Raw genomic sequence first — 25,107 nt, forward strand, 5'->3', positions numbered from 1 at the left:
ATTTCCCACTATAAGATATTTTCATCATTAAACTAAAAAATAATCATTTCATTGTGTGATTCAAACATAATATTGTTCATAAAATGTAATTTTGTGTCAAAAATCTTGATTGAAATATTTTTGTAAAAGTACTCAAACAAGATTACAATATTACTATAGTAGTATTATCGTGCTTCACACATGCACGCATCAATGCATTTGCATGGAAACACACATACGAATTTCAATGCAAAAATGCATTGAAATGTTAGTGTTGCCCAATGTGGAATATAAAATCTTCCATTTTTGTATACCGTAGTTGGCTATAGCATAATTATTTCTAGGGAAATTATTTATTAATTGATTGGTATTTACGCAAACATCCATAAATAATAAAATGGCGACCGATTTTCGTGGGTTAGTATATCACAGCGCGTAAATTATGTGGTGTTAGTGTAATGTAATAAACGTTTATATGTGTACAGTTCGCGGAAATCTCAAAAAGAGCGCTTTTACGCTGAAGCGTCGTTTGTTATTATACTTTCGCTGCCCCTCGTTCAAGTGCTTGAATTGATGGTCATCAAATTTCAATTTCAGCGTCTTCAGTGCATTTTAACATTTTGGACAATTTTTCGGAAACATTCTTATTGATGTGCTCAGACTTTCCCTCTCGTCCTTCCTCAATTTTACCGGACACGAATGATTGCAATCTTTACTATTATGATTGATGCATATTTGTAGCGTTGCTGCTGAATCCAGCTGTCTCGAATAGGCGGTATATGGATTAAAAACTTTTAGTCGCCGATGTCTAGTGGAAATGTGTTCAAAATACTGCGTTTGACATGTATAGTATACCCGAGACAATGTTCACGTCGGGAGAATCATGATAGTAAATCGATGGGTTTACAGAATCGCGCGAATATCTTTGATAAATCACTGCGTTGTTTGAAAACAACATCGGTGATGTTGTTCTGACGTCTCGAGCAGTCTACTCTTCAAGATGTGTATGCCTACCCCAACAAATGTATCTGGTCTTGGATACTGGGGATTTACAACCTCGTCTGACATTTCAAAGAGTGATCTAGATGGGACGAATAACCTTAGTTACACTTTGGGAAATACAGTAAGTATGTTTGCAAACATTCGATGGCATATCTTGATACACAGACAAAATTAAAATCACCCAATTATGCCATTCTATCTAGGTATAAAGTACAATAAAATTGTTCAACCCAGCTCAAATTTTTGTTTATTCCAAATTCGAATTAATGTCTATGATGTTAATCTTTTAATATCAATGACATTAATGTCATTGTTTAATATTTATAAAATAGTTCCTGGTATTTGGAGTTCTTTTTTTTCAGTTATTCAATGTAAGTTAGTTTTATTATGTTAGATATCAATATTCTATATTGTTTATTCAACTTACCCAATGGGTCATCCATCATTCTATAATTTTGGTTAAACATTTAAAAATGGTTTTTATAGCAGTAAACTTGACAGTGTAACAAAAATATGCTTCTGTTTTGGTCTGCTACAAACGCCCTTATGCTGTGGAGAGATTTTGGTAGGATAATTCGGTAGTCAGTTGTGAAAAGGACTCATCTGCATTACTTTATATCATGTTTTCTTCCACAAATGTTGTTAAATACATTAATCTTCAATATTATGGCAAAAGCCGCGTTGACACGGTCCAAGTACGATCCAAGTACACTTGGACCGAATGCCATCCAAGTGCACTCGTATGAGACATCTTCATACTAATTATTCCTATCCAAGCTACTTGGACCGCGTCCTACTCATCCAAGTTAACTTGGATAGGAATAATTAGTATGAAGCTGTCACTTGGATGGCACTCGATCCAAGTGTACTTGGACCATGTCAACGCGGCTAAAAGGACACTTTTGTGTCACTGCACTACAAACCAAATGCCACAACTTTCTTGAGCCAGGCACACGCACATGGAGTGTGATTCACACAAGCACGGTTAGAATGCTTTGATGGCAAAAGAGCCCATTACTATTGAATAGGTATTTTAGTTAAACAGAATACGAATATTCTTTTTCTAAAACTAAACAAACATCGTCCAAACAGGTTAAATAATACTAAAATATTGTCAACACCACCTGACTGCTGAAATATTGAAAGAAGTTTCAGGCCTGTCTGGTCTTACGGTCGTACGATTCATGAACTACGTGAGCTCAGAGATTATCTACCTTATCCTTAACAATAAAATAATTATCGTTTGTGTTCATTACCATTAGTTACAACTATGTACAGTGACATACTGTATATGGTACACACTTTGGCGGAATTTCAGCTTGTTTTAAAATAAATAACATTTTCATATAAACTGATCTTTTTTATTTCTAAAAAATGAGGCGCCTGAAATGTTCATACAAATATTAGTTACAATTACAGACCCCATAATTGCATAGTATTTACTTAGGTAGTATTAGTTTTTCAAATTGCGGTTTCATTATTTACAGATGGAATAATAAATCAATCAAGTATGTATTCATTGTTCTTATTTTTAAATTATTTTTATGAGTCAAGGTAACCACTTATTATTAAGTATTCACTGTTGATACTATTATCACACAAAAAGCCCAATGAAAATGGTGGTATTGATAATTGCACCCTACATCTGGTATCAAAAAAAGTCTTCAAATCAGGGGATGCCAACCTAATTTTTATCAGGTCATTTGAAAATTAATATACCTATTAGAGGTGAGTTGGAAATACTGTCACCAGTTTGTGTACTTAAGTTTCGGATGAAACTATCCATACTAAGTATTTGTGGCCCAATAAACTTGTTTCAAGAAACTTGAAACGTATTACTTTGATGTTCGAATTCGAACGCATTTGATGATGTCATCGCAGTGACTTGCCCCGCGCCGAGTCGCGTCTAGCAGTGACTCGCGTAATGCTGGTTGACTTTCAACGCTATTGATATTAAATGCGCGCGAGCGAGATATCATGATACACGTATGTCTAGCCGTGATATTATACTCAACTGTCATTGTTCTCCCTTTCTCCTCTGTTGTAAAGTTGGTATAGTGAAGGACAGAAATGGTCATTCGTTTTATAGTATACTATTTGAGTTCGCCTTAGTTTTGAGTTTTAAGAGTTTTTGGTTTCAGTTGAGTATGAGACTTTATCGAGTTCCGTAGTTCGACGCATGGTATGTGACTCGCCGTCCGCTAGATAGTTTGTAGTCTTGCTACGTATGAAATTATCACACCTCGGCGTCGCGACTCGCGTATGTTTAGTATGCGACTGGTTTTAGTTTTAGATTCAGTTGAGTAAGATATTTACATCGAGTTGACGTCAGTTGCAAGCCGGAATAGCGGCGTTCTTATAACGCTAACTGACTACGCGTTTATCTGGTTTTGTCACGTCGAGTTTCTCGATTTTTTAGTGTTATAATTGGAACTTATAAACATAAACTGAATTCAAATTGTATGTGTGATTGTATAAATGGATAATAATTATATTATACTTAATAAACAATTTGTGTAAAAATGGCTACTAAAAGGTTAAGTTTCGTGTGGAATCGTTCCAAAGAAATAGTTACAAATTATGCCATCTGTAATGTTTGTAAAATAAAAAATTCATACAAGTCAATGTCAAATTTGAAGAAACTTTTACAGCGCAAGCACCCAACTATTCATATTGAATTTGCCAGGCAGAATATAGCTCCACCTGTAAATGAAAATGCTTTACAGATAAATGAAACCAGTGCTTTTAATGCTCCAGTATTTTCTACTGAAACAGGAGTGACTAGTGCCATAGTTCCAGTTATACCTGTCTCGAAAATGGGACTTTCCGAAAAGCGGATGTATTTTTAACGATTCTATTATAGCCGATATTTCAAATACTAGTAAGTATTTTGGAACAAGTTTCGATACTAAGTATTTTTTAATACTGGTAGTAAGTATACTTAGTCTTCAAAATCGACCAGTTTTCCCACCTCTAATACCTATTATATCAGTTCATTTTCTTTTAAAAATTCCTAGTCAGTAAACCTGTAGTAACCTTTTCTATGCCTCACGATATTACTATGGCAGTATATGACAGGTCGCAGATTTTTAATGACACGTTGAATGTAGAGAAAAGCTCTTACTCTAATCGCTGTAATACCGTTAATTTGTGGCTTAGTATTTCATAATGATTCAAACAGATGTCACTGTGTGTTTAATTTTTTAGATTATGCAAATCAATCGACAGTGGCTAGTAATTTGAGTTTAAAGTCGGACGAGATAACTCATGAAATTTGTATCTGCGGCCTGTCGATCACGGCCTCATAGAGAGCTAACTTGCTGAAGGCATAGAACCGGTTAAGGGGAGGGATATTTTTTTCCACAATCCACCAGATTACTTATTCAACCACACATCGATGATAAATTTAATATATCCAATCAACCAGCACAAAAATTCAATTGCAATTATTTTTATTAATCAATTTAAAATGCACAAATGAGTATGGGCGCATTCAATAGTGCTACTAGCGGGCACATGGTTGGGAATCCCTGCTTAATATTATGACGTTAGAGAATTTCCAATTTCAACCGACAGCGCTGCTAAATTCTGTAATATTTTTTAGTGTTAAAGTGTGTGACTCCGTATGAAAATAAATAGCATTTGTTCTCCTGAAAAGTAAGGTTCTGTATATTTGACTTTTAGGCGTTTTGCCCGCAGAGATTCGGCTCGACACCAACATATTCCAAACTCAGAAACTTAAACAAAATAGCTTTAAGTACCACTCGCATACACAGATGACAGAAAACTTATCAAAACCCTTGAACATTGCTATATATGAGACAAACAAATAAATATTTTGGAAACAGAAAGAGAGATTTATAAAAAAATAAGTCTCATTTGTTGGAAGGATATTTCTTAATTTCTTGTTAAAATGTTCCTATTACAGTTAGTAGAACCTCGATATAACGGACAAAATATCCGGCCAAATGTGAAAATTGTTAAAAATATCTAGTTAATGTCATCGTCGCCAATACTGCAAGAACACTTATCTTGAATTGCGCAATTTTTTTATAAATATTTTATAAATAAATCTTCCAAAGAAACTATATTTCGTCACCGTTTTAGCAAAACCATCTATGTGCACTTTCTCAAATTGTGCAGGAGAAGGATAAAACTGAATTAAAAAATAATGTTACATTTAAACATTAAAATTATGAAGAATACTTTATTATAATCAGAAAATGGTCTAAGATTATTATTTTGTTTACAAAAATCTTTTATGTTTAATACAAAAATAATAAAAATACAGTTTGTGATGTCACATAAGTTGTTTTGACCGTTTTGTAAATACACATAGTTTAATTTATTCATCAAAATGTGAATAATAATAAATTCATGAAAAACTGTTACATAAATAATAGTTGAAATATACATAGTGCGTTAGTGATAAATTGCAATATCATTTTATTAATTATTAATGCAATAGTGAGATGATATTATATTTATAAGTTCGTTTACTTTCTATTAGCAGGTTTAAATGTTAGGTTATCGTAGAAATATTGGTGATCTTTCTCTATTACACTTTTTAATTCCTGAAGATGTATGTATTTCGACTGCGATATTGGCAATGATTCATTATATATATTACAAAGGCAGTCAAACGGTTGCACTGATAAAGTTGAGTTTGTAAAAGATTGTTCCATCTGGTAGATACTGTAACATTTTAATATCATATACAACAGGATCTCCGATTCGTTTTCCTGGTCTGATTGAACTTAATCCAGATTTAATCTTATCCATAATTCTTAAAAATTTAAAATCAATGACATTAATTTTATAAGGTTGTTTTGGTCTTGCTAGCCGCATACGTGCTATATAAACAGATGGTGAATATATTGGAGGCTTAAAATACTTTTCTTAGGTGGCATGTGCACTATCGGCCTCTATCATGGTGTGGCCTTTTTCCAGAAAAAGCTGTAGAATCTCGGTGTTTTTTCTCTCTAAAGATATAACTTAGAGCAGTAGCGAATAATTTATTTCGGTTTTGATATCCACACCCATCCGATATTAGAATTATTTCATTGTATTGTCCTGCTTTCGATGAGATGAGACAAATTCATTAGAAGATACATTATGAAGAATGTATATGGTGAAATTGTGTAGTTGCAGCTTTTGTTTATAATACATTTGTGCCTGTGTTTTGGACATAGCAGCACACTTTGGAGATCCATTGTGATTACTAACCGTCCAGTAATACTTCTGGTACTCTCCTTCATTTCATTTTTGGTCTTCTAGCATCTTTTTTTTTTTTTTAATAATGTGGCTATTGTATTTCATTTCTGAAACATTCTTCATTTTATAACTACAGCAGATGGCAGTGATGGCACACTGATCTTTACGTGGTTGGTGGATACTGATTTTTTGGTGGTAAATATACTGGAGTATATTCTGCTGCTTTATGACCATTTTTTATATTCATCATGCATTTGTATTTTGGATCGGAAACACGATTCCACATACACCCTGGAGGTATTTTCTCTGCAATAATGGCTGGGAACTTTGGAATTAGATCCAACCATAATGTAACATTTTTCCACAAATCTCTCCGTTTTGATTTTTGGTTGCACTACCAATTATTTATCTTCAGTCAGATTCTTATTACCTGTCATTGTTGCTTTCAATTGGCCACTGTCATCGAGACGCTTGTAGTTGTTTATCCAACTTTTAAATTAATTCTCGCCTATACCCTATTGAACATGTAGGCATCTTCCAGAAATTATTGAATATTTCCTGTCTCTCTTTTTGAGAACGCATCTTTCAAACCGTCGTGCAAGACCATAATGCATAGCATATAACATAGAAACAAACTATGTGTAGCCAAACTGTAAAAAAACATTACACTCTCGATATCAAAATACCATCTTACTTATATGTTACTATAATATTATACACATAGTTGTTTTTGTGAACCGTGGTTTTTGAACCTTACACATAGCTGTTTTTTATTTTTTGAAATAACTTCGGAGCGAGTTTACCCAACACATAGATCATTTTACTGGCCTATAGAGAAAAAAATAAGGAATGACTTGGTATTTAAAAGTCATTTTTGATAAAAGTGACACATAGATGGTTTTGCTAAAACGGTGACGATTTTTAAATTTTATATTTGTAGAAAAATGGTTTTTGTTTCCTGTAAAATTTGCACAATTCAAGATAAGTGTTCTTGCAATATTGCCGACAACATAGGTATTTAAATCCAAGTCATCACTTGTGAGCAATGTTCTGCGCAAGATAATCACATCATACCTCTCGAACTCGAATTGTTCGTAGACCGAACGTAGCACTGATGTTTCCAACGCTGGTCGCTAATTCCCACAGCTGCACAGCAGTTTAATCTGTTTACTTGAAGTGAATGGATGCATTTATTACTCCGTTCAATAAGTTTAAATTATAAATTGCAATCAAACACATTGTCATAAATCCTACCCTTAAGATATGGACAAATGGAAAAGAATTAATTTAACGTTAAATCAAAAACTATAAGTCATACAAAAGTTGGAGTCTTGAGTTTGCGTTAATATGTGATGTATTTGCTAACATTAATCCCAGAAAACCTATGAAATTGGCGAAGCATTATTGAAGTGGTACGCACAGCATCATTCTAGTGGGGTTCCAGTTCGGTCAGTTGAATTGAAATCTGCTGCAATTAAATTAACAAATCATATAAACATCATTCAAAACAAGTGATGGATGGCTCTGGCAATTTCGCAAAAGGCACGGATTTATGATTAAGTGAGTTTATGCGAATTAAACCTAACGGACTTTCGCTTTTAACCGACAACCCCTCACCTGCATTAGTCCGTTATATCGAGGTTCTACTGTATTGTCATTTTCGTGTGATGTAATAAGCCTGCTTGAATTACACCTAAAAGTGACTTGTGCCCTATGTATAGTATATATTATATGCGTTTTCAGACATAAGCCTTCAGTGACATGCATGTTGACATTTTCCAACATTGTTGCAAGCGCAAACGGCTTTTTTTTCAACTGACAATGTTGTGATGTCACTGAGTGTCAGTACGTGTAGTAATATGCGTTTTGTGGATCTAAGCCGGCTCTCACATCAAAGCTCGCCTCGCCTGTAACGTGTCGAATACGTCGATGTGACATCATCGTTATTCATAAAAAACACGTTGCCAAATGGAACTCCGCAGATTGGTCAAATGCAACTGTTTAGTTTGAAAAAACATCTGCTGTTGCAATCGAGAAGTTGCATGCTTCTTGGGCTCCGAGTCGAATACGCCAGGTTGCATACAAAACACCTATGAATTAGTCATTCCTATACCGGCTCGCCGATCGCCGCATCCAAATATCTATACTATATGGTTACGTGCGACTGTCGCTAGGTAGATGTGCGCGGTCTTCATATACAACACCGGATTGCTGTTCTTGGAAGGTTTGATTTATGGCTGTGCGGCAGATGAGGCGAGTTTAGATGTGAGAGCCGGCTTAATTAAATCAAAAACGTAAAGTCGATGAGTTGAAATCGTGTCAAATTTATGTGTGAAGGCCAATCAGAACAAAACACATTTTAATATCATGTAAATAAAAATATTTCAAATATTTTTATATGGTACCTACAATATAAAGATTATAGCAGCATCACAAATGATTTTAAAACGTTTCGTAACCTATTCTATTACCTGCATTATCATAAGATTGGTCCTTCCTTATAATAATAATATTTCAATGCATGTCTCAAAGTGATAACTGATAATATTCTGTGTTGTCAAAGTCAACACCTTATTGTTGTGTTATAGCCATGGCACATGCAAATTTCTTGAATAAATGTACTTTCTATACATCATCAATGTAGGTACATGTCACAAATCTAAAAACATCAACAGAATCACTCACTTTGATTTCCTTTAAATTGATTATCTTTTCTAAAGGCGATATGCTTCGCTTAGGATCTAAAATAGTAATTTATATTTTAAACACAATCTCCAGTGGGTGCCACAAGTAGCATTTATTATTACAGTTCACTGTAAACCAGATGGTCGGCGGTCAAGGGCTTGAGTTCCGTTAGCTGAGTAAAGTTCTCACATTGTTTTTTTTTTCTACCAACAAATTTGAATGCTGAGCTTGTGTCTAGCATTTTAAGACTTTAGGATCGCAACCAATTCTCAAGTTATGATACGTCCATACTGTAAATATCAAAATGACAGAGAGGATTCTCTTTGCCGGATTTCGTTTTATAAACGTACAATATTACGCCCATGATGGCTGAGTGGCTTAGGCGTCGGCCTATAACGTCGAGGGTCTCAGGTTCGAATCCTGGGTCTGGTAAATACACATATTGTTTATCAAATTGTGTTTGAGTCAGAGTATGAATGGACCTAATAGGTTGAGCAAGTTTAGTGGCTAACATCCATTTCTTGTAAAAACATAAATTTGTTAATACAAACCTACACCCTGTGGGGGCCCATATAATCTTATTAGGATCGGACATGGTATAAAACAAAATTTATTAACAACATGAAATTCTGCAAAATTTTATTGATAAGACTAGTATATAGTTGGGTTAATAGCAATCGCAATTGATGGTTATTTGGGTACTGTTCGGTTAAAGCGGATACAGCGGAAAACGCATTTTGAAAATAGCCGATAAACTGGATTATTTGTTAGTTTGGGTTAGTTTAGGTTGGGTTAGGTTTGGTTAGGTTAACCTAACAAATAATCCAGATTATCGGCTATTTTCAAAATGCGTTTTCCGCTGTATCCGCTTTAACCGAACAGTACCGTTATTTGTTTTTCAAGGATTCCCAATAAGGGCTTTAGAATGTTTTTTGTAATAAATTAGATTAAATCAATCTTCATAGTCTAATGCATTAGCTTCTCATTCGAGGTCTACAGGCTTGATTCCTGATGAAATCACAATACTTGGTCACGATTATCTCACTACTATTTCTACACTACTGTAATTGAATGTCATGGTCTGTTCACTGTTGCAGTGTTAAAAAAGGAAAATAAATGGCAGAAAGTCAAGTTGAAAACAGCTAATGATTAAATTAGCTGCAAGTCATTTCGCATTCCAGATTAATTTGTAGTAAACATAAAATTTTTGTTGAGTTACTTTGAGGTAAAATCGCCTTTCATTAGTGTTATAAGCATAAAGCAAGTATTTAATGCAACGAACCATCATTACCTAGAGTCCAGTGGGTCTATTCTATACTTATCGAACACTAAAGTGATAAATAGTATCAAACTTAGGGTAGGTTTGTATCAAAATATTAGCACTTTTTGTAACAATTACACAAAGTTGGTTTTTATTGTTGCAATAAGTGTTATATTTTAACAGCACCTATCTTGCTGCTGTTAAAATATCGCACTTATTGCAACAATAAAAACCAACTTTGTGTAATTGTTACAAAAAGTGCTAATATTTTGATACAAACCTACCCTAAGTTTGATACTATTTATCACTTTAGCGGTCGATAAGTATAGAATAGACCCACAGGGGTACCCAACCCAAAATTGTTTGATGGGCCAAAAAAAATATTACTGAGCTTAGGTGGGCCTCACATAAAAAAAAACACGAAAAACTTATTCAAAATATTTTATTACCTTATAATTATTAATGTGACACTTGTTTTTGTATATTGTTTGATATCTTTTTCATATTGACTGGTAATCTAGCAACCTACTGCGACACTTCATTTTTACTAGGTACATTTAATTTCGAAAAGAACGATTTGCAGCGATATGTATTCCCAAATGCTGCTGTAATGCTCATTGACGGTAGTTTTAATTTTGGAAATTTATCTTCGAGGATATATTTCTGATAAAACTCAAGCTTCTTCCCTTCAAACATGCACTTAAACTTTATGCTTGATTGCAGTTCTATTAGCTCCATTAAATGTAAATTTGGAGGCGCTGTTTCCACCTCCAGTCTAATTGGAGTATTTTAACATTTTCTCATACTTTTGCATAAATGCGAATCTGATATCGAATTCTTTAATACTTTGGACGCTGAAGACGCACCTGGCGCGTAATGACCAGGTGGCCGATCGATGTAATTAACATGCATTTTAAAGGTGGTAATTAAAAAATCATTATGTAGTCAGCAGCGAACGAGTTAACTTTAATATAATATATATATATATAATATAACTCATTAGAATATTTAAAAAAATCTTTACGGTCACTTTTAAGGGAGTGTGTGGAGCCGGCATAAGCATAAAAACAGATACTAGCACGCAGCATAACAAGAAAGTTCTAATTTCACAAAATATAATATAAGTGTGTAAATTTACGAGAATTTTTTTTTATTGTATGAATACCAAAATGAAAAATATAGAACGCTAAAAACTTTCATAGGGCCTGGCCCGCAAAAAGTCTTCATGGGCCGCGGGTTGGGCATGCCTGATCTAGACCCTAGAATATTTAGATCGATGGTGCAAAACCCACCCTTTGCCACTGCCATTTACTGTGTTTATGAAATATGTTCGCAAAATTGACACATGCACCGCCACCTTCTGTGGGCTTATTAAACGTCATCGTAATGATGGGGATGTAGCTTTGAAGATTATTTAAAAATTTACTGAATAGTCTTGATTTAGGTATTAGTAATCTACGCATTTATTTTCTCGGGACTGGTAACTTTTTTTTACATACATTTGGGCATATTCCAATAATGTTTGCGTCAATCCCAAGATCCGTATAAGATAGTGTATATGGCTAAAATTTGTAGTTCTTTTAATGAACTTGACGTGTGGTATTATTTTACAGCTGTCGGCTTCGGATACGACTCTGACGGTGGCCTCGCACAAGTCTCCGCAGTCTCAAGACAAGGCCATCAAGAGCGCCGCCCGCAGGATGTTTTTAGTCAATGACACGTTCACCACGCACACTGGCACGCATCGGAACAATCAGCAGAATCACACGATACAAAGTATGAACACCGTCTACGTTGACGTCACACTTGTTGGCATTTAATTTAGTGTATACTATAACTTCAATAATATAGTTAATAGTGTAGAGCAGTGCTTCCAAACTCATGGGTCACGGACGCCTGGGGGGCTGTGAAATGTTTCAGTGGAACTGCAAGTATTTATTTATGAATATTTTTTACAATGATGTATGTATATGTTTAAATTTGTCAGATAAGAACACAATATGAAAACTTTTTATTAAAATATTTATATTGATCGAAGATAATACTATCAAAAAAAGAATTGAATGCATGGGAGACAATATTAAAAGTCAATTAATATTTCAGATTAAATAGGGCAAGTTCTTTGCAATTCACCTCCATCAATTTACTGATATTACAAATTGCACACAAGTTTCTTTTAGATATTAGTTTGACGATTTGCTTTTCGCTAGGAAAATTTTTCGGCGGAGTGGGGCCGGGCCGGTGATTATTTTTTTCAGATTTGGGTCCGTGTTATGGAAAAATTTGGGAAGTACTGGTGTAGAGAATGCCTGACAACCAAAGACATTCTATAGAAGAAAGCAATCTTGTTCTATTGAGGTTTACACTCACAGTGGCCTAGTTGGGGGAGTGCCTGCGTCTGAAGCCGTCAGTCGTGGCTTAAACACCGTGGCTGGCAAATAATGCATGTTTTTTCCTTCAGTTGCTACATACAGTCGAACTTGGTTATTACGAGGAAGATGGGACCGACTGAATTTGCTCCTTATTAGCATTATTCGTTATATCATTATATAACATTTTTCGCGCCACGTTCTATTTAAGCATAGAACATAAAAAATCTGAAACCATCGTAAAAATCCCTGAAACAAGCATGGCATTCATAAACTACAAAAGAAGTTGTTTATTGTAATGAAGTGCTGAGCCACCGGCGCTGGTAGGTACCTACTGACTTCACAAAGCTTGGATTTTTTACACGCAATTTCAACCATATGCGTGGATACTTTTTCAATGTTGTCGGCGAAAACACCAATTAGGTACTTGGACACTTAACTAGTGTCATAAACGTAATCCGATCCATTACATCCGAGCTCTCACTATTTCCGTGATCGTAATAACCAAGTTCGACTGTAGTATATTTATGATCTCTTTAGAAGTAAAATTGGAAGAAAATACTGAAACAGACAAACAGCAAACAATTTTTCTAATATTAATGATGTGAATGATCATGAAGACTATAGAATCAATAGGCGGTCCATGCAGACAAATAAATTCAAAAGGTAGCCTGCGACAGCCTCTTGGTTTGACTGAATTATTGCCACGAGATTCAAGATAAATTCAAGATGCATTCATTGTTGGATCATCTTATGAAATAAATTTAAATCAAAATTTATAGTTATTGGAGGTTCACTATTCGTATTATAACAAGATAATAATTTGTTGCGGTTAATTGCAGCCAACCTGCCGGGGAAGCATTTTATGACTCCGCTGGGTCCCATCCAGCTAACGGCCGAAGAATGCAACGAGATATTGATGAAGAGGGCGCTGCAGGCGGCGCAGGGTATCTCCCCGTCGGGGACAGTGATCGATGCGTCGCAGCTCAATCACACGCTCCTCAACGGAGGGCTGAAAGGGCTGGCGGACGGCATCACAGTGGTGGGCTCACCCGACAGCCAGCATAACTCGGGGCAGGTGCAGCTGCTGCAGACCAAGCAGGAGCCTGGCACCAATAGTCATTCGCCCAAGGTTAGTCACTTCATTCTTCAGCTTTTTATAATTGATATGTTATTCTTCCCGATGCGCGTAAATTTTTTCACTCCACACCTTGGCCACTGTTATGGTCAAATCAGTTATCGTCAAATTCACCATATTATGTGAAAAACATACCTAAGTAAATGAGAAATAAATACAGATTATATTAAAAAATACCTGAAGATTTATAAGCTTAAACGTCCAAGATCAGGTTTATTATATTATTATAGATATTCAAAGGACACATGGGTGATTATGAATATAATATCTATCCTAAATGTAAAGTTTTTTGCAATTTTAAATGTACACTGTAGGCTAGGCATATATTATTTGAATTGGAAAATGGACTTCTATTTCGGTTAAAATCCCAGTTAAGTATATGGAATGAAACTCGCTTTGTCAAGAGTATAAAAGTATCTGAACGTAAAAATCAATCAAAACATAAAACAATCAATCAATCACTATTAGCATGACTATTGTTGTAAGTGTTTGTAATACTTAAGGGTACAGTGCGAAAATGATTTGTTGCCATCGTTGAGCTGCGATCTATGCCAGTATTGTAGTTCTCGAAACGGCCACGCTTCACGTTAAACTTACCGCATACTAAGGATAAATTCTTTTACAGGGGTGTCCAAGTACCTAAAATCACCACATGAAAGTATATATATATTATACAGACAGTGTTTTTCTTGGCGAAGCCGATAAATGTCCAGGACAAGGGTACAGACTCACGAGAGAGAGAAAAATAAATACTTTTGCAACACGGTAGTAGTCGTCAGTTTCAAAAGATTGTTTTCAATGTTACTAAAAGTGTAAAGTAAATATAACCGCCCTAATGTCCAAAAAAACAATGATATGATTTGATAATAAGAATGTTAAAATTAAAATAAAACTTGATGGTGACATTATTCGTAATGGCAATATGCTTTCAAATAAAAATTTATTAAATTTACTTTGCAGACACCTTCGTTACCAAAAGAGCGGCCATATTCCTGCGAAGAGTGTGGGAAATCTTTTCTTCTCAAACATCATTTGACGACGCACAGTAGGGTGCATACGGGTAATCAGCGTTTCCTTTTTAACTATGAGAACATTTACTTGATAGCACCTTAAAACAAAAATGCAAATCTGTTTATTTTAAAGTGTGCAACTACTGCGCTTTGAAATGTTTTGGCAAATGTCTACATGAATTATTTGTTATTCAATACTAACTGAATAAAATAATACATAGAATTTAAAAATGTAACATTCTTCATTGAATATAAGTATATAATTTGGAACAGCCTCAGAAACACGCCTATTAGAAAAATCCTTGGACTGAATGTGATTTGAACCCAAGTCTTCCAAGTCACAAAATTAACCCTTAAAACATATGTAAAATGTATACGAATGTATACGAATGTGCTTTCTTGTTTATTTTTCATACTTACAAAATTATTATTTCTTGGTTCATAATTACTTCAAAAATGTATTAATGAAATTAGAAAAAAGCTCAGACCCATAGTTATTGGTTGATTTCGTTGGAGGTGGTTAGACCTGACACCGATATTTTTTTCAATGCACATGTTTCTGAGGTCTTCCGAATTACATATGTATCCATCATTATTTAGATAAACAATGACATAAAATTACAAAGAATATTAATTGTTATTAGTAACCACTTTAAATATCAATATGATTAGATATATTGATTTTGATAAAATGGTTATAAATCGTCAGTTGAGTGTAATTTATTGTGTTGTGTTTGGTGTCAGGTGAGAGGCCGCACGCGTGCATCCACTGCGGCAAGGCGTTTGCGCACAAGCACTGTCTCAACACCCACCTGCTGCTGCACTCCACCGACCGCCCTTTCCAGTGCCACGAGTGCAAGAAGTCCTTCACCCTCAAGCATCACCTGCTCACGCATTCCAGGGTACGTTTCACACATTCATCGCTCCATATCAACCTGATGGCTCAGTCTATTGTTAGATGGGTGAATGTGAACGCTGCTCAGAGAAATTAGTATGAAATGTCAAGATAAGGTGACACCAAGTGTTATTCAAAGTTATTATTATGATGGTTAATGTCTATCACGAATTTTGCTGAAAGATTCGATTAATGATATTTTTACTAAACTGTCTCATAGGTTATTATCTTATAGGTTAATTCAAAACGTTCATGACATGACATGACATTTGGAAACAATATAAATTATTGTTAAAACAAGAAAGATGTTTTGATTTGGTTGGCCAACATTTAAGATATTGTAGTCTTATAGCCGGTTTACACGTGCATGGATTGACCATATCAATTTAATGCAAATGTAGCCACGTCTTATCGTACAAGTTGTAATACTGCATGCATGGATTAAAAATGTTTGGCGGTTGTCATTTATTTGTTTGTAAAATTCTGACAGCTATTGTTTTGTGAACGAGAGATAAAAAGAATTATCAATCGTGTTTGTTATTGTTATATTTTTATTTTTTGGATTCTCAGGTACACACGAGAGAGAGGCCTTTTGTGTGCGGAGAATGCGGCCGGGGGTTTCCCCTAAAGAGGCACCTGGTGACGCACAGCAAGTTCCATGCGGGGGAGCGTCCCTTCATCTGTCAGGAGTGCGGCGAGAGTTTCGCGCAGAAAGATCACTTAGTAAGGCACCACCTGGACGACCATTACGAGAAACTATGCCCACCAAACATTTTGTAGAAAACCTTCCCTATATAGATATAAGCATTAACAAATTGACAGCATAACCACTTGTGCATGGTTTTTTGTAACACACTTCATCTTGCTTAATCTCGTGGTCTGCGAAATTTGAACATGGAAAAAATGTCTTCTATGCATCTTTTTCATGTTTTAGGGCCAAATGCACAGTCATTCTTAAGTGATCTTATTCAATGATTATCCTGTGATATCCAATGATAGCTGCCGATATCAGTGAGCTAGTGGCAGTGATATAAACAAGTGATATTTTTATAATAAGAATGTCTTAGTTAGGCTAACTCAACGGTGATGTCTCTGCATTTGGCCATTAATCAACACATCATTTGATTTTAAATTCGGATTGCATTGAGAATTCGTTGCTTATTGAAAGGTTAGTGATATTCACATTTTGTGGTTTTGCCTTTCAACAGTCAATATGATAGTGGAGCTGTTTAAAATTTGAATGATTAACTTAGCTGTAAGTCATTTCACATTGCAGATTCATTCACACTGATATCATATGCATTTGTCAGTAACTGCAAGTGTTTCAACACAATTTAAAAAAACTAAAACTATAATTATAATGCAAATGTAGCTAAGACTGCACCTGTGAAATGACGTAAGATGTCTTTACCAAAACATCTGCCAAAGATTGTGGTTATTCACAATCACTTTTATAATTACGTTATGGTTACCTGTTGAATCACTCATCCAGTTATAGTCCAAACTCTTTGATGCCAACAGATTCAATTGAATAATGTCGAACCATCTATAATAGGTGATGCATTCTCGCTTCCACGGCTCGCTGAATCCGTTCGTGTGCAGCGATTGCGGCGCCGCATTCACTCGCAAGTTCCAGCTGGTCAACCACGGGCGGATGCACGGCCGGGTACCCCACGCCTGCCCCATCTGCGGGAAAGAATTCCTCCAAAAAAGAACCCTCGTCGGCCATATGAAGTAAATACAATTAATCCTAGCTGTTTGTTTTTTCTTTTTCTTGCTACAAGTGTGATATTATATTATGTCAGAACCAAAGAAGTTGAAGAAACGTTTAAATACATGAAAATGAAACTGACAAAAAGGACTCTTATTACTTAAATTAACTGCAATTCATTTTGCATTGCGGATTCATTTGTAGCTACGTCACTATTTTCACCAGATTTCAACACAATTTTACATTCAGTGTATACTGGTCTTACGTTAAAGATTTTGCAGTCTAACAGGCAATTCCATAAAGTACTATTGTTCTAGTTTTAACCTTAAATGACATATTATATACGATGACTGAAAATGTATCCTAAAATGACACATCCCAGCAAGTCACATGAAGCAACAATGCTGAGTGCACATATGAATAGTATGAGAAATATAATCTGCAGCGCCCACCGCACAAGGCTGTTGTTAATGGTGGCATCTGCGTATGGCTTTGGAAGAGAAAACTATAATCAAAATGAGGGTATTTTTCAATTTCACTTAAAAATCTAATTGCCGTGTTTGAAAATGCAGGTTACACACTGGCGATGCGCCGTACGCGTGCATCGAGTGCGGGGACACTTTCAAGAACAAAGCCGACCTGATGCAGCACTGCAAGATGATGCACCCTCCCACGCTGTCGTCGCAGAGCCAGAGCCAGGGGGGACTCAACTCGGGCCAGTCCAGCCAGCAGTCGGGGGGCGGGGGGAACAGCACGGGGACCGTCGTGAGCGGAGCCTCCGTGCACGACCTCAAGCCACAGATTGTTCAAGTGGTGGGTCGCCTAGAGTCTGATCAGGTATCGCTATTTTGCGAAATCTTTTGCAGGCTCTGAGATTACTTAGTTACATCTTACGTCGGTTACACCGGATCTACCGAATGCCATTAGTGCATCCTGAAATACCGGTAAACTTGTCAGTATTCATATCACAGTATATCAGCTGACCACGCCATCAACTGACACCTCTTTAGCAATAGTCGGCTTACTATTAGCTCGAAGTTTTTTTAAGTTAAGCCTGATATACAATGGAAAGGTGAAAGAGGAGCAGAAAGTCTGATCTCTCAAAAGATGATAATATTCAAAGGTGGTCATGTTCCTCAACCAAGAAGAAGACAAAACAATACTTTATTCACACCTCAATTGCACCTAAAGATTGGCATACATAATTATCTGAGAATGGATGAGGAAACCTATTTAAAGCTTCTTCTATTAGCTCTGCAATCCAATGTGTATATTGTCCGCCTCACTAAGAGGTTTTTTGCACGAGATTGGATGTTAGCCACTTGTTCAACCTAATTGGACCATGCTCTGAGTCCAAACGCTGATTGATATACAGCATGAGAATTTGCCAAACCCGAGACTACGATTTCGTAAATTGACTTGTTACCGCTCGTCCATTGCAGGGTTGTTTGCTAATTAAATTAAAAGTAAAAATTTTGTTGATTCTAAACATCTGTGAATTGGTAAATATTATGACAAGCATTTTAATTTTAATTACACCCTCTTTCAGTTGATTGGTCCCGATGGAGGTATCCAAGAGAAAACAACGGCAGGGTATTCGTGTCAAGAATGCGGAAACTGTTTCAATACCAAGGTGCGTTATATTATTTGTCGATAATATCTTCTCTCACCTAGACTTCATTGTACAACACAATATTATGAATTATTTCTATATAAAATACTTTTTGTCAAATGTTATATCTATATGTTGTAATACAGGAGGCTCTAGCCTTGCACGTGCGGCTGCACACGGGTGACCGAACCTTTGTGACGGATCTGTGTGCATTGACGGCCGCCTTACAACCTGGAAATTTCCTCAACCCTACGCAGGCGCATCAAGGTAATACAAACGCAACTTTATGAATATAATAAAACTAATTCTTAAATGTCCATAAATATATTGTTGGCTGTAATCCATTATTTTGTATCATTCCCTGACAAGAAATAATCAGTTGTTTGACTGGAAATCATTCGCTGATTCACAACACCCCAGGTTTTGTGAAAATCACATAAATATATTATTCTGATCTCACCGAGAATCAAACCCGAAGCCCCCGGATGAGACTGGACTACGAGAGCCGCTCGAGAATCGGTCAATTAGCCCATCTAATCCATTTATTATGGACAATTACTTCTCCATAGCACTAGGACATTCATTTTAGGTATAAAATAAGACTGTGAACTTTGCATTATAAAGCTTTACATAGTTACCACCATAAGTTGTCTGCAGAGAGATGGCGCCACATACTACAATTTGCCATATGAATATCATTCAGTATTTTATATATTGTGATGAGCTTAATTCCAAATTCGAAGAGACAGACTATTTATGTTGGTATATTTATAATACTTATGTTGTTCACAGGGTCAACAGGCGGATTGCAGTTGTTGACTTCCACGGGTGTCCTGCAGCATGTGGGTAACACGCAGGTGCAAGTGCAGACCACGGCTACCAGCACCAACCAGCCCGCTCCTCAGCAACACCACGTTAACCCTACGCCCAATCGACCCAAGGTGCACTTCTGCGGGGACTGCGGGAAGGGATTTGCTGCCAGGCACGGCCTGCAACAGCATAATCGAAGGTAACAATTTCTATCTTTCCATCTGTGGTGCAATATGATCACTCCTGTAGAAAATGATCGGTATTTTTGCAATAACTCTCGAAGGTTATAATTGCGTCGTTCCTCACTCTGCTGACCAAAGACTATCTGTTAATTGCGAAATGTTCTATAATCTGCCGGGGAATCTGTTGATTCCAGAACTCCGGTGTGTGAAGTCCTTGTATCTGGCTCGTGGGGGTGTATGTGAGTGAAGCATTGTTATGGCTTTGATATCGTACATAATATTGGCAAAAAAACTTGAGTTAGTAACAGAACTTTTAATTTGTTATCTCTGCGCGGAGTTAAATTTATTGTAGATTATACAGACATTGATTCTTGGAGGGGCTTAGATTTCGCCCGGCACTGTGACACTCATGGGTTGATTAACACTAGTGGGTATTACGGGATTCATTTTTGTTTTTGGTTGTACTGTATCACTGACGGGTCACTTTTGAGGGTGGTTAGATTTTAACATTATTTATTAACAACACAATCACAAAAAGGGGTACACTCTTATAGTATTGAAACTAGCGTGGCTTTACATTGTGAAAGGTGGGGCCACGCCAAATAGCGAGCAAGGGGTCATAGGTATCTCCGGCTCTATTTTCCGGCAGTTTGCTACTGACTATACTCTCTTTTATTTTTCGAAAAGGACTAGATAAGAGAAGTAATATGAGAGAGGGGCAGGGGGTTACTTGGTAGATTTCAAAAATACGAACGGTAAACTTGGCCATAACATTCAAGGTTGAATGTGCACTTCCCGGGAAGGCGGTCAGGTACCTGTGGCTCTGTGTGATGGGATCCGAGAAGCGTAATCGCGTTAGCGAAGTATTTATTTTTGTAATATTATTTATAAGGTAGGGCTTGTAAACTTGCGGGGCGGGCATGTTGTTTTTAGATTAAATTTTTGATATAGAATTGGGGAAATTTTCATGGGTATTATACCATTTTGTCACCAATTTCATATCAGAAATCAGACAGGATCAAGTAAAATGAATGGGGACGTAGTGATAAAACAAAGAAAATCTTACTAATAAATCGTGGGGTTTGACGGGTTCACGTTGGTGACACTTTGATGGGTTTTGTTCGACACGCGAGCGGAAGTGCTCAACGGGTTATGGGTTCGATGTCGTCGACATTTCCGGTTCGTCCTGCGAGGTTTTCCTCGGCAGGCGCCAACGGTTCCTGGAGGAGTAGCAATTTCTAGTAGGGTGTCGTCATTTATACCCACTAGAAAAAACGCTATGCGAAGTATTGTTTTGTCCGATTATATACGGTTCTATTGCAAGATTTTTAAAAGCGTCAGTTAAATTTATGAATTTATTTTGTCACAGACATCCGGATGGTAGCTGTACCTTGCGTACCCACGTATGCGACACATGTGGAAAAGCTTTCTTCCAGAAGAATCACTTACTTCTCCATCAGCGCCAGCATATGGACATCCCACCCAGAAACCAGCAGGTAATTGTATGTGGAATTCCGTATCTAATATTATAATATTAAATATAACACATAATAATTACACTTTAAATTAGAAAATGAATTTAGAGATCATGGCCATTCCCTAATTTGTCGATGCCATACATAAGTGAGCTGAAAATCTTTACTCACAATTAATATGATAACATTTACAGATATACTACCATAAGTTGTCTTGTGAATTTGAAATTAAACTGATTGAAATATAAAAAATACTGAATGACGATGGTAACAATAATTAAAATTACCCTATTTATATTGTTAATCTTTATATACGTGTTAACAATTAAATTAAAATGAGATTTTATTGTTTTCTATGTTTTTTATAGCAAGTATAGAAACTGGCAGAAATTTCTTATTATCATATTGAAAATTCAATTCAGCAAAAAACGTAGTGCAAGTGGAACTTAAATGTCACATTTTTCACTGTTCGGGTAAGTGTTTTGTCTTTCCGGACTGGTAGCCTTTGAGGCCATCCATGGACTGATACCGTATGCGGTTTAGATCCGTGTGCCATACTAAACTTATGATTTTTGTTCATGAAAATATATTTTCACTAAATGTGTAAGTGTATGGTATAAACGGAGACGATCAGATGCTTATAATATAGTTTGTGAAAATATATTTCCATGAACAGAAAAGATATGCTTAGTATGGCACACGGTTCTAAACCGCATACGGTTTCAGTCCATGGATGGCCTATTAGTTAAATTTAGCGCTATTTTAACAGTTGTGATAATTGTTTTTTGCCAGCAGTCAGATTTATACATGGACAAGCAGCAGCAACAGCAACAACAGCAACAGCAGCAGCAACAACAACAGCAGCAGCAGCAGCAGCAGCAACAACAACAGCAACAACAGCAGCAACAACAAGAATTACAACAACAACAGCAGCAGCAGCAACAACAAAATGGGCAACAACAGCAACAGATAAACGCGGGGGATGGCTCTCGGCAGAGCGAGGCCTCCTCTAACCACAGCTCTTCTAGTAATACCAGTTTGCAACATTCCGGACCAACACACATACAGGTTATTATTGTCAATTATAATATGTACAGTAAACATTAACACGCTGATTATAAGGAATTTTGCATATCCTTCAATATTGTTCTCGACGAAATTTTCAAACAAATCAATTTTTAAAAAGACTTATATTTTATACAGGCGTAAATAATCTAAATGAAATGTCATTTGTTTTTAGGTCACCAACCGCGAAGGACAAGTGATCGGCAATCAGATATTAATAGGCGGGTCGCGCAATCGCCAGCTCATCGGAAACCAAATCCACATCATCAACAGAGACGGAAAAACGATCGGCACTCAGATAACATCTCCCGCCACCAATTTGGTGCACACCATAAAACAGGAGCACATGCAGAATAACAGGTATATTACCACTTTTATTTTCTTCTAATTTTTAAAAACTTTCAACCGTTCCGTGTAGATTGGTTTTAGTGACCTGAGTTTGTATAAAATGAAATTGATAATAATGTTACTTCTTCTTCACTGCCTGAGTGCTGAGGATGGTGACCATTTTAACTAAAGTCTACTTATACACTAGTCAGCCGATTTTCTGATAAATTCAAACTAAGAACCAATGAGTGTTCACTTGTTTCCGACAAAGCATAATTATTTCGAGTACGTAGAGAAAGTAGAGCAATGTAAAAAATACATCAAAAAGTGTACTTATTTGCCAAGAGGCGTATTAGCAACAAGTGTTTTCTTTATAAACTTGTCAGGAGATAGTTGAATAATATGTACCACCCTTTTTTTCTTTTCTCGATAAAGAGCTCTATAACATACTGTCTTTATCAATAATTGCTCTGCATACTTGAGATTATGCTCTCCACTCGGATCATATTTTTCCATGATAGTCAAAAACTTGTTAAGGTGCATGAAAACTACATTTATATTTTTGATTGTCTTGAAAGTCTTGAAAATGAGTTTATCAGCTTCTTCTTCTTCACTTTCATTTTACTCTTGTTGCTCAATTAAGTATTCATATGGCAGAGGTTCTGAGTGAGATACATTTAACCGTATTATTTCCATCTTTCAACACTGCAGTTTCCCACTCATGTTTGTAAATTTATAAGGGTGAAATATTTATATAAACAAATAAACTGACAAAACGTACAACGCATCGGCACCCATCATAATGCAAGATTAAACTTGTTTACGTATTTGAGAAGGTGACAGGGAACGGAGGAGCGACTCCATGGAAGCGGACAGTTTTTGTATTATCAACAAAAATCTAAATTTTAGGAAAATTGGGTATTCACTTTTTCTGCAGACCAGCAAAATTTTCTCTCGGACTACCACTTCGACTGCTGATGTGGATTGGGGACTGAATTTGGTAAAAATGTATTGGGTATCATAAGAAATTTTTTTTGGTTCTTTGGAACATAAAACGTTTGCTACCCCTGTCCTATATAATATATCAATGATGTCAACATATTTTTATCAACAGAGACAACCAGGTGCTGAACACGCAGGTGAGCCAACAGCAGCTGACGAGAGAGTCTTCCCACACGACACTGACAACGCATCAGCTGACGGCGGCTTCGCACCATCAGGTGGTCCACACGGAGCACATCACCCACCAGCACCAGCAGACCAGAGAACAGCAGCAACAGCAGCAGCTGGTCAGCCTGCAGCAGCACAAGGAGGGCACTCACCTCACCACGACTAGCAGCGGCCACCTCGTGTTGAGGAACACCTCCCGCGGAGAGGTCACCGCCGGTCAACAACTCGCGCAGCTTGGACAGGTTCATATCGGTCCCGCCCACGTCATCAAGTACGAGATCATCCCGCAGCCCAGCGTTGTGCAAGTGCAGTCACTCGATTGAATGTTGAATGCCCACTGTGAACTAGCTCTAAAGTAACAGTTATCGTCACAACACTTTATAGGGATTCTGGATCATTTTTAGTACCGTTGAATTGGTTACTATGATAAATTTATTGGTAAATTACCCCTTTCGGTCCTACACGGTGCATATGGTCTCCACGTAGTGAAGGTTATCTTAAGGCGAATGAACACGACTTAACAAAACAGTCTCTTACGTCGAACACTGACATACAATTTTCTTTTTGCAAATATACAGTTCTATTTTTTTGGTTGATATCGATGTCGTTTTGCAACTCGTAAGAGACTTTGGGTCAAACACGTTGAAAAAAGTAAGATTTGAACATTGCATCAGAGCCAATTTTACACAGTGAGCGGTTACCATAAATGATAGTGTTCTCTTACTAAGAACACTGAATACATTGCATCAATAAACAGCCCGACGTTAAGCTCTTTTGTTACTTACTTAAGTAAATACTGTTTGCAAGCTATGCAATACATCTAAATAATAACTGTTTTTTTTTATCTCAGTGTGGCACTGGCAAACAAATCTCAAAAGTACAAGTGTGAAGTTTGATACAAATTAACTAGCAATGCAAAAAGATCTGCAGCTAAAGAATGAATCATTAGCCTTAGTAACTATATTCACATATTCGCCATAGAAAAAGAGTTTTCTTGGCCATGGCCTATAGATGTGAATTTAAGGCACCTACCTGATATATTGTAGTTTGTAAAAGCGAATATGTTATCGGAAGACATCATCAAAGCCTGTCGATGGCTTGTATCCTACTCCAATCGAGCAATCTTCTCCAGTGTGTTGAGACCCCTGTGTTTGGTTGTTTTATTTCTTTAATATCCTTTGAATGACAGCGCCGCATGACCG

The 25,107-nt window shown here is 36.5% G+C and overlaps 1 protein-coding gene across 3 annotated transcripts; it reads left to right on the forward strand.

Moving 5' to 3' along the window:
- Nucleotides 1–363: 363 nt before the first annotated feature.
- LOC147073567 (uncharacterized) lies at nt 364–24,270 on the forward strand. Of its 3 annotated transcripts, none has more exons than XM_085944548.1 (15): nt 364–1,102; nt 11,755–11,917; nt 13,353–13,642; nt 14,609–14,708; nt 15,403–15,560; nt 16,124–16,276; nt 17,109–17,287; nt 17,837–18,077; nt 18,814–18,897; nt 19,023–19,143; nt 19,669–19,885; nt 21,238–21,370; nt 22,136–22,411; nt 22,584–22,768; nt 23,850–24,270. In XM_085944548.1, exons 1-15 carry the CDS (start codon nt 980–982, stop codon nt 24,226–24,228), a joined length of 2,802 nt encoding a protein of 933 aa, XP_085800674.1. In that variant the 5' UTR covers nt 364–979; the 3' UTR covers nt 24,229–24,270. The 3 variants fall into 3 exon arrangements, with proteins under 3 accessions (XP_085800674.1, XP_085800671.1, XP_085800673.1); XM_085944545.1 differs by having other exon boundaries at nt 390–1,102; nt 17,837–18,101; XM_085944547.1 differs by having other exon boundaries at nt 390–1,102; nt 17,837–18,101; nt 21,238–21,364.
- The last annotated feature ends 837 nt before the right edge of the window (nt 24,271–25,107 follow it).

This window comes from Rhyacophila brunnea, unplaced genomic scaffold (genome assembly GCF_057557595.1).
Source record: "Rhyacophila brunnea isolate RB1 unplaced genomic scaffold, BYU_Rbru_1.0 scaffold_17, whole genome shotgun sequence".
Lineage (NCBI taxonomy): Eukaryota > Metazoa > Arthropoda > Insecta > Trichoptera > Rhyacophilidae > Rhyacophila > Rhyacophila brunnea.

Excerpts from the sequence above, each read along its gene's own strand:
- LOC147073567 (XM_085944545.1), top strand. The coding sequence starts at position 980 with ATGTGTATGCCTACCCCAACAAATGTATCTGGTCTTGGATACTGGGGA. Across the intron at positions 16,277-17,108 it reads TCGCGCAGAAAGATCACTTA|GTGATGCATTCTCGCTTCCA; the intron begins GTAAGGCACCAC and ends CATCTATAATAG. Across the intron at positions 19,886-21,237 it reads CTGCAACAGCATAATCGAAG|ACATCCGGATGGTAGCTGTA; the intron begins GTAACAATTTCT and ends ATTTTGTCACAG.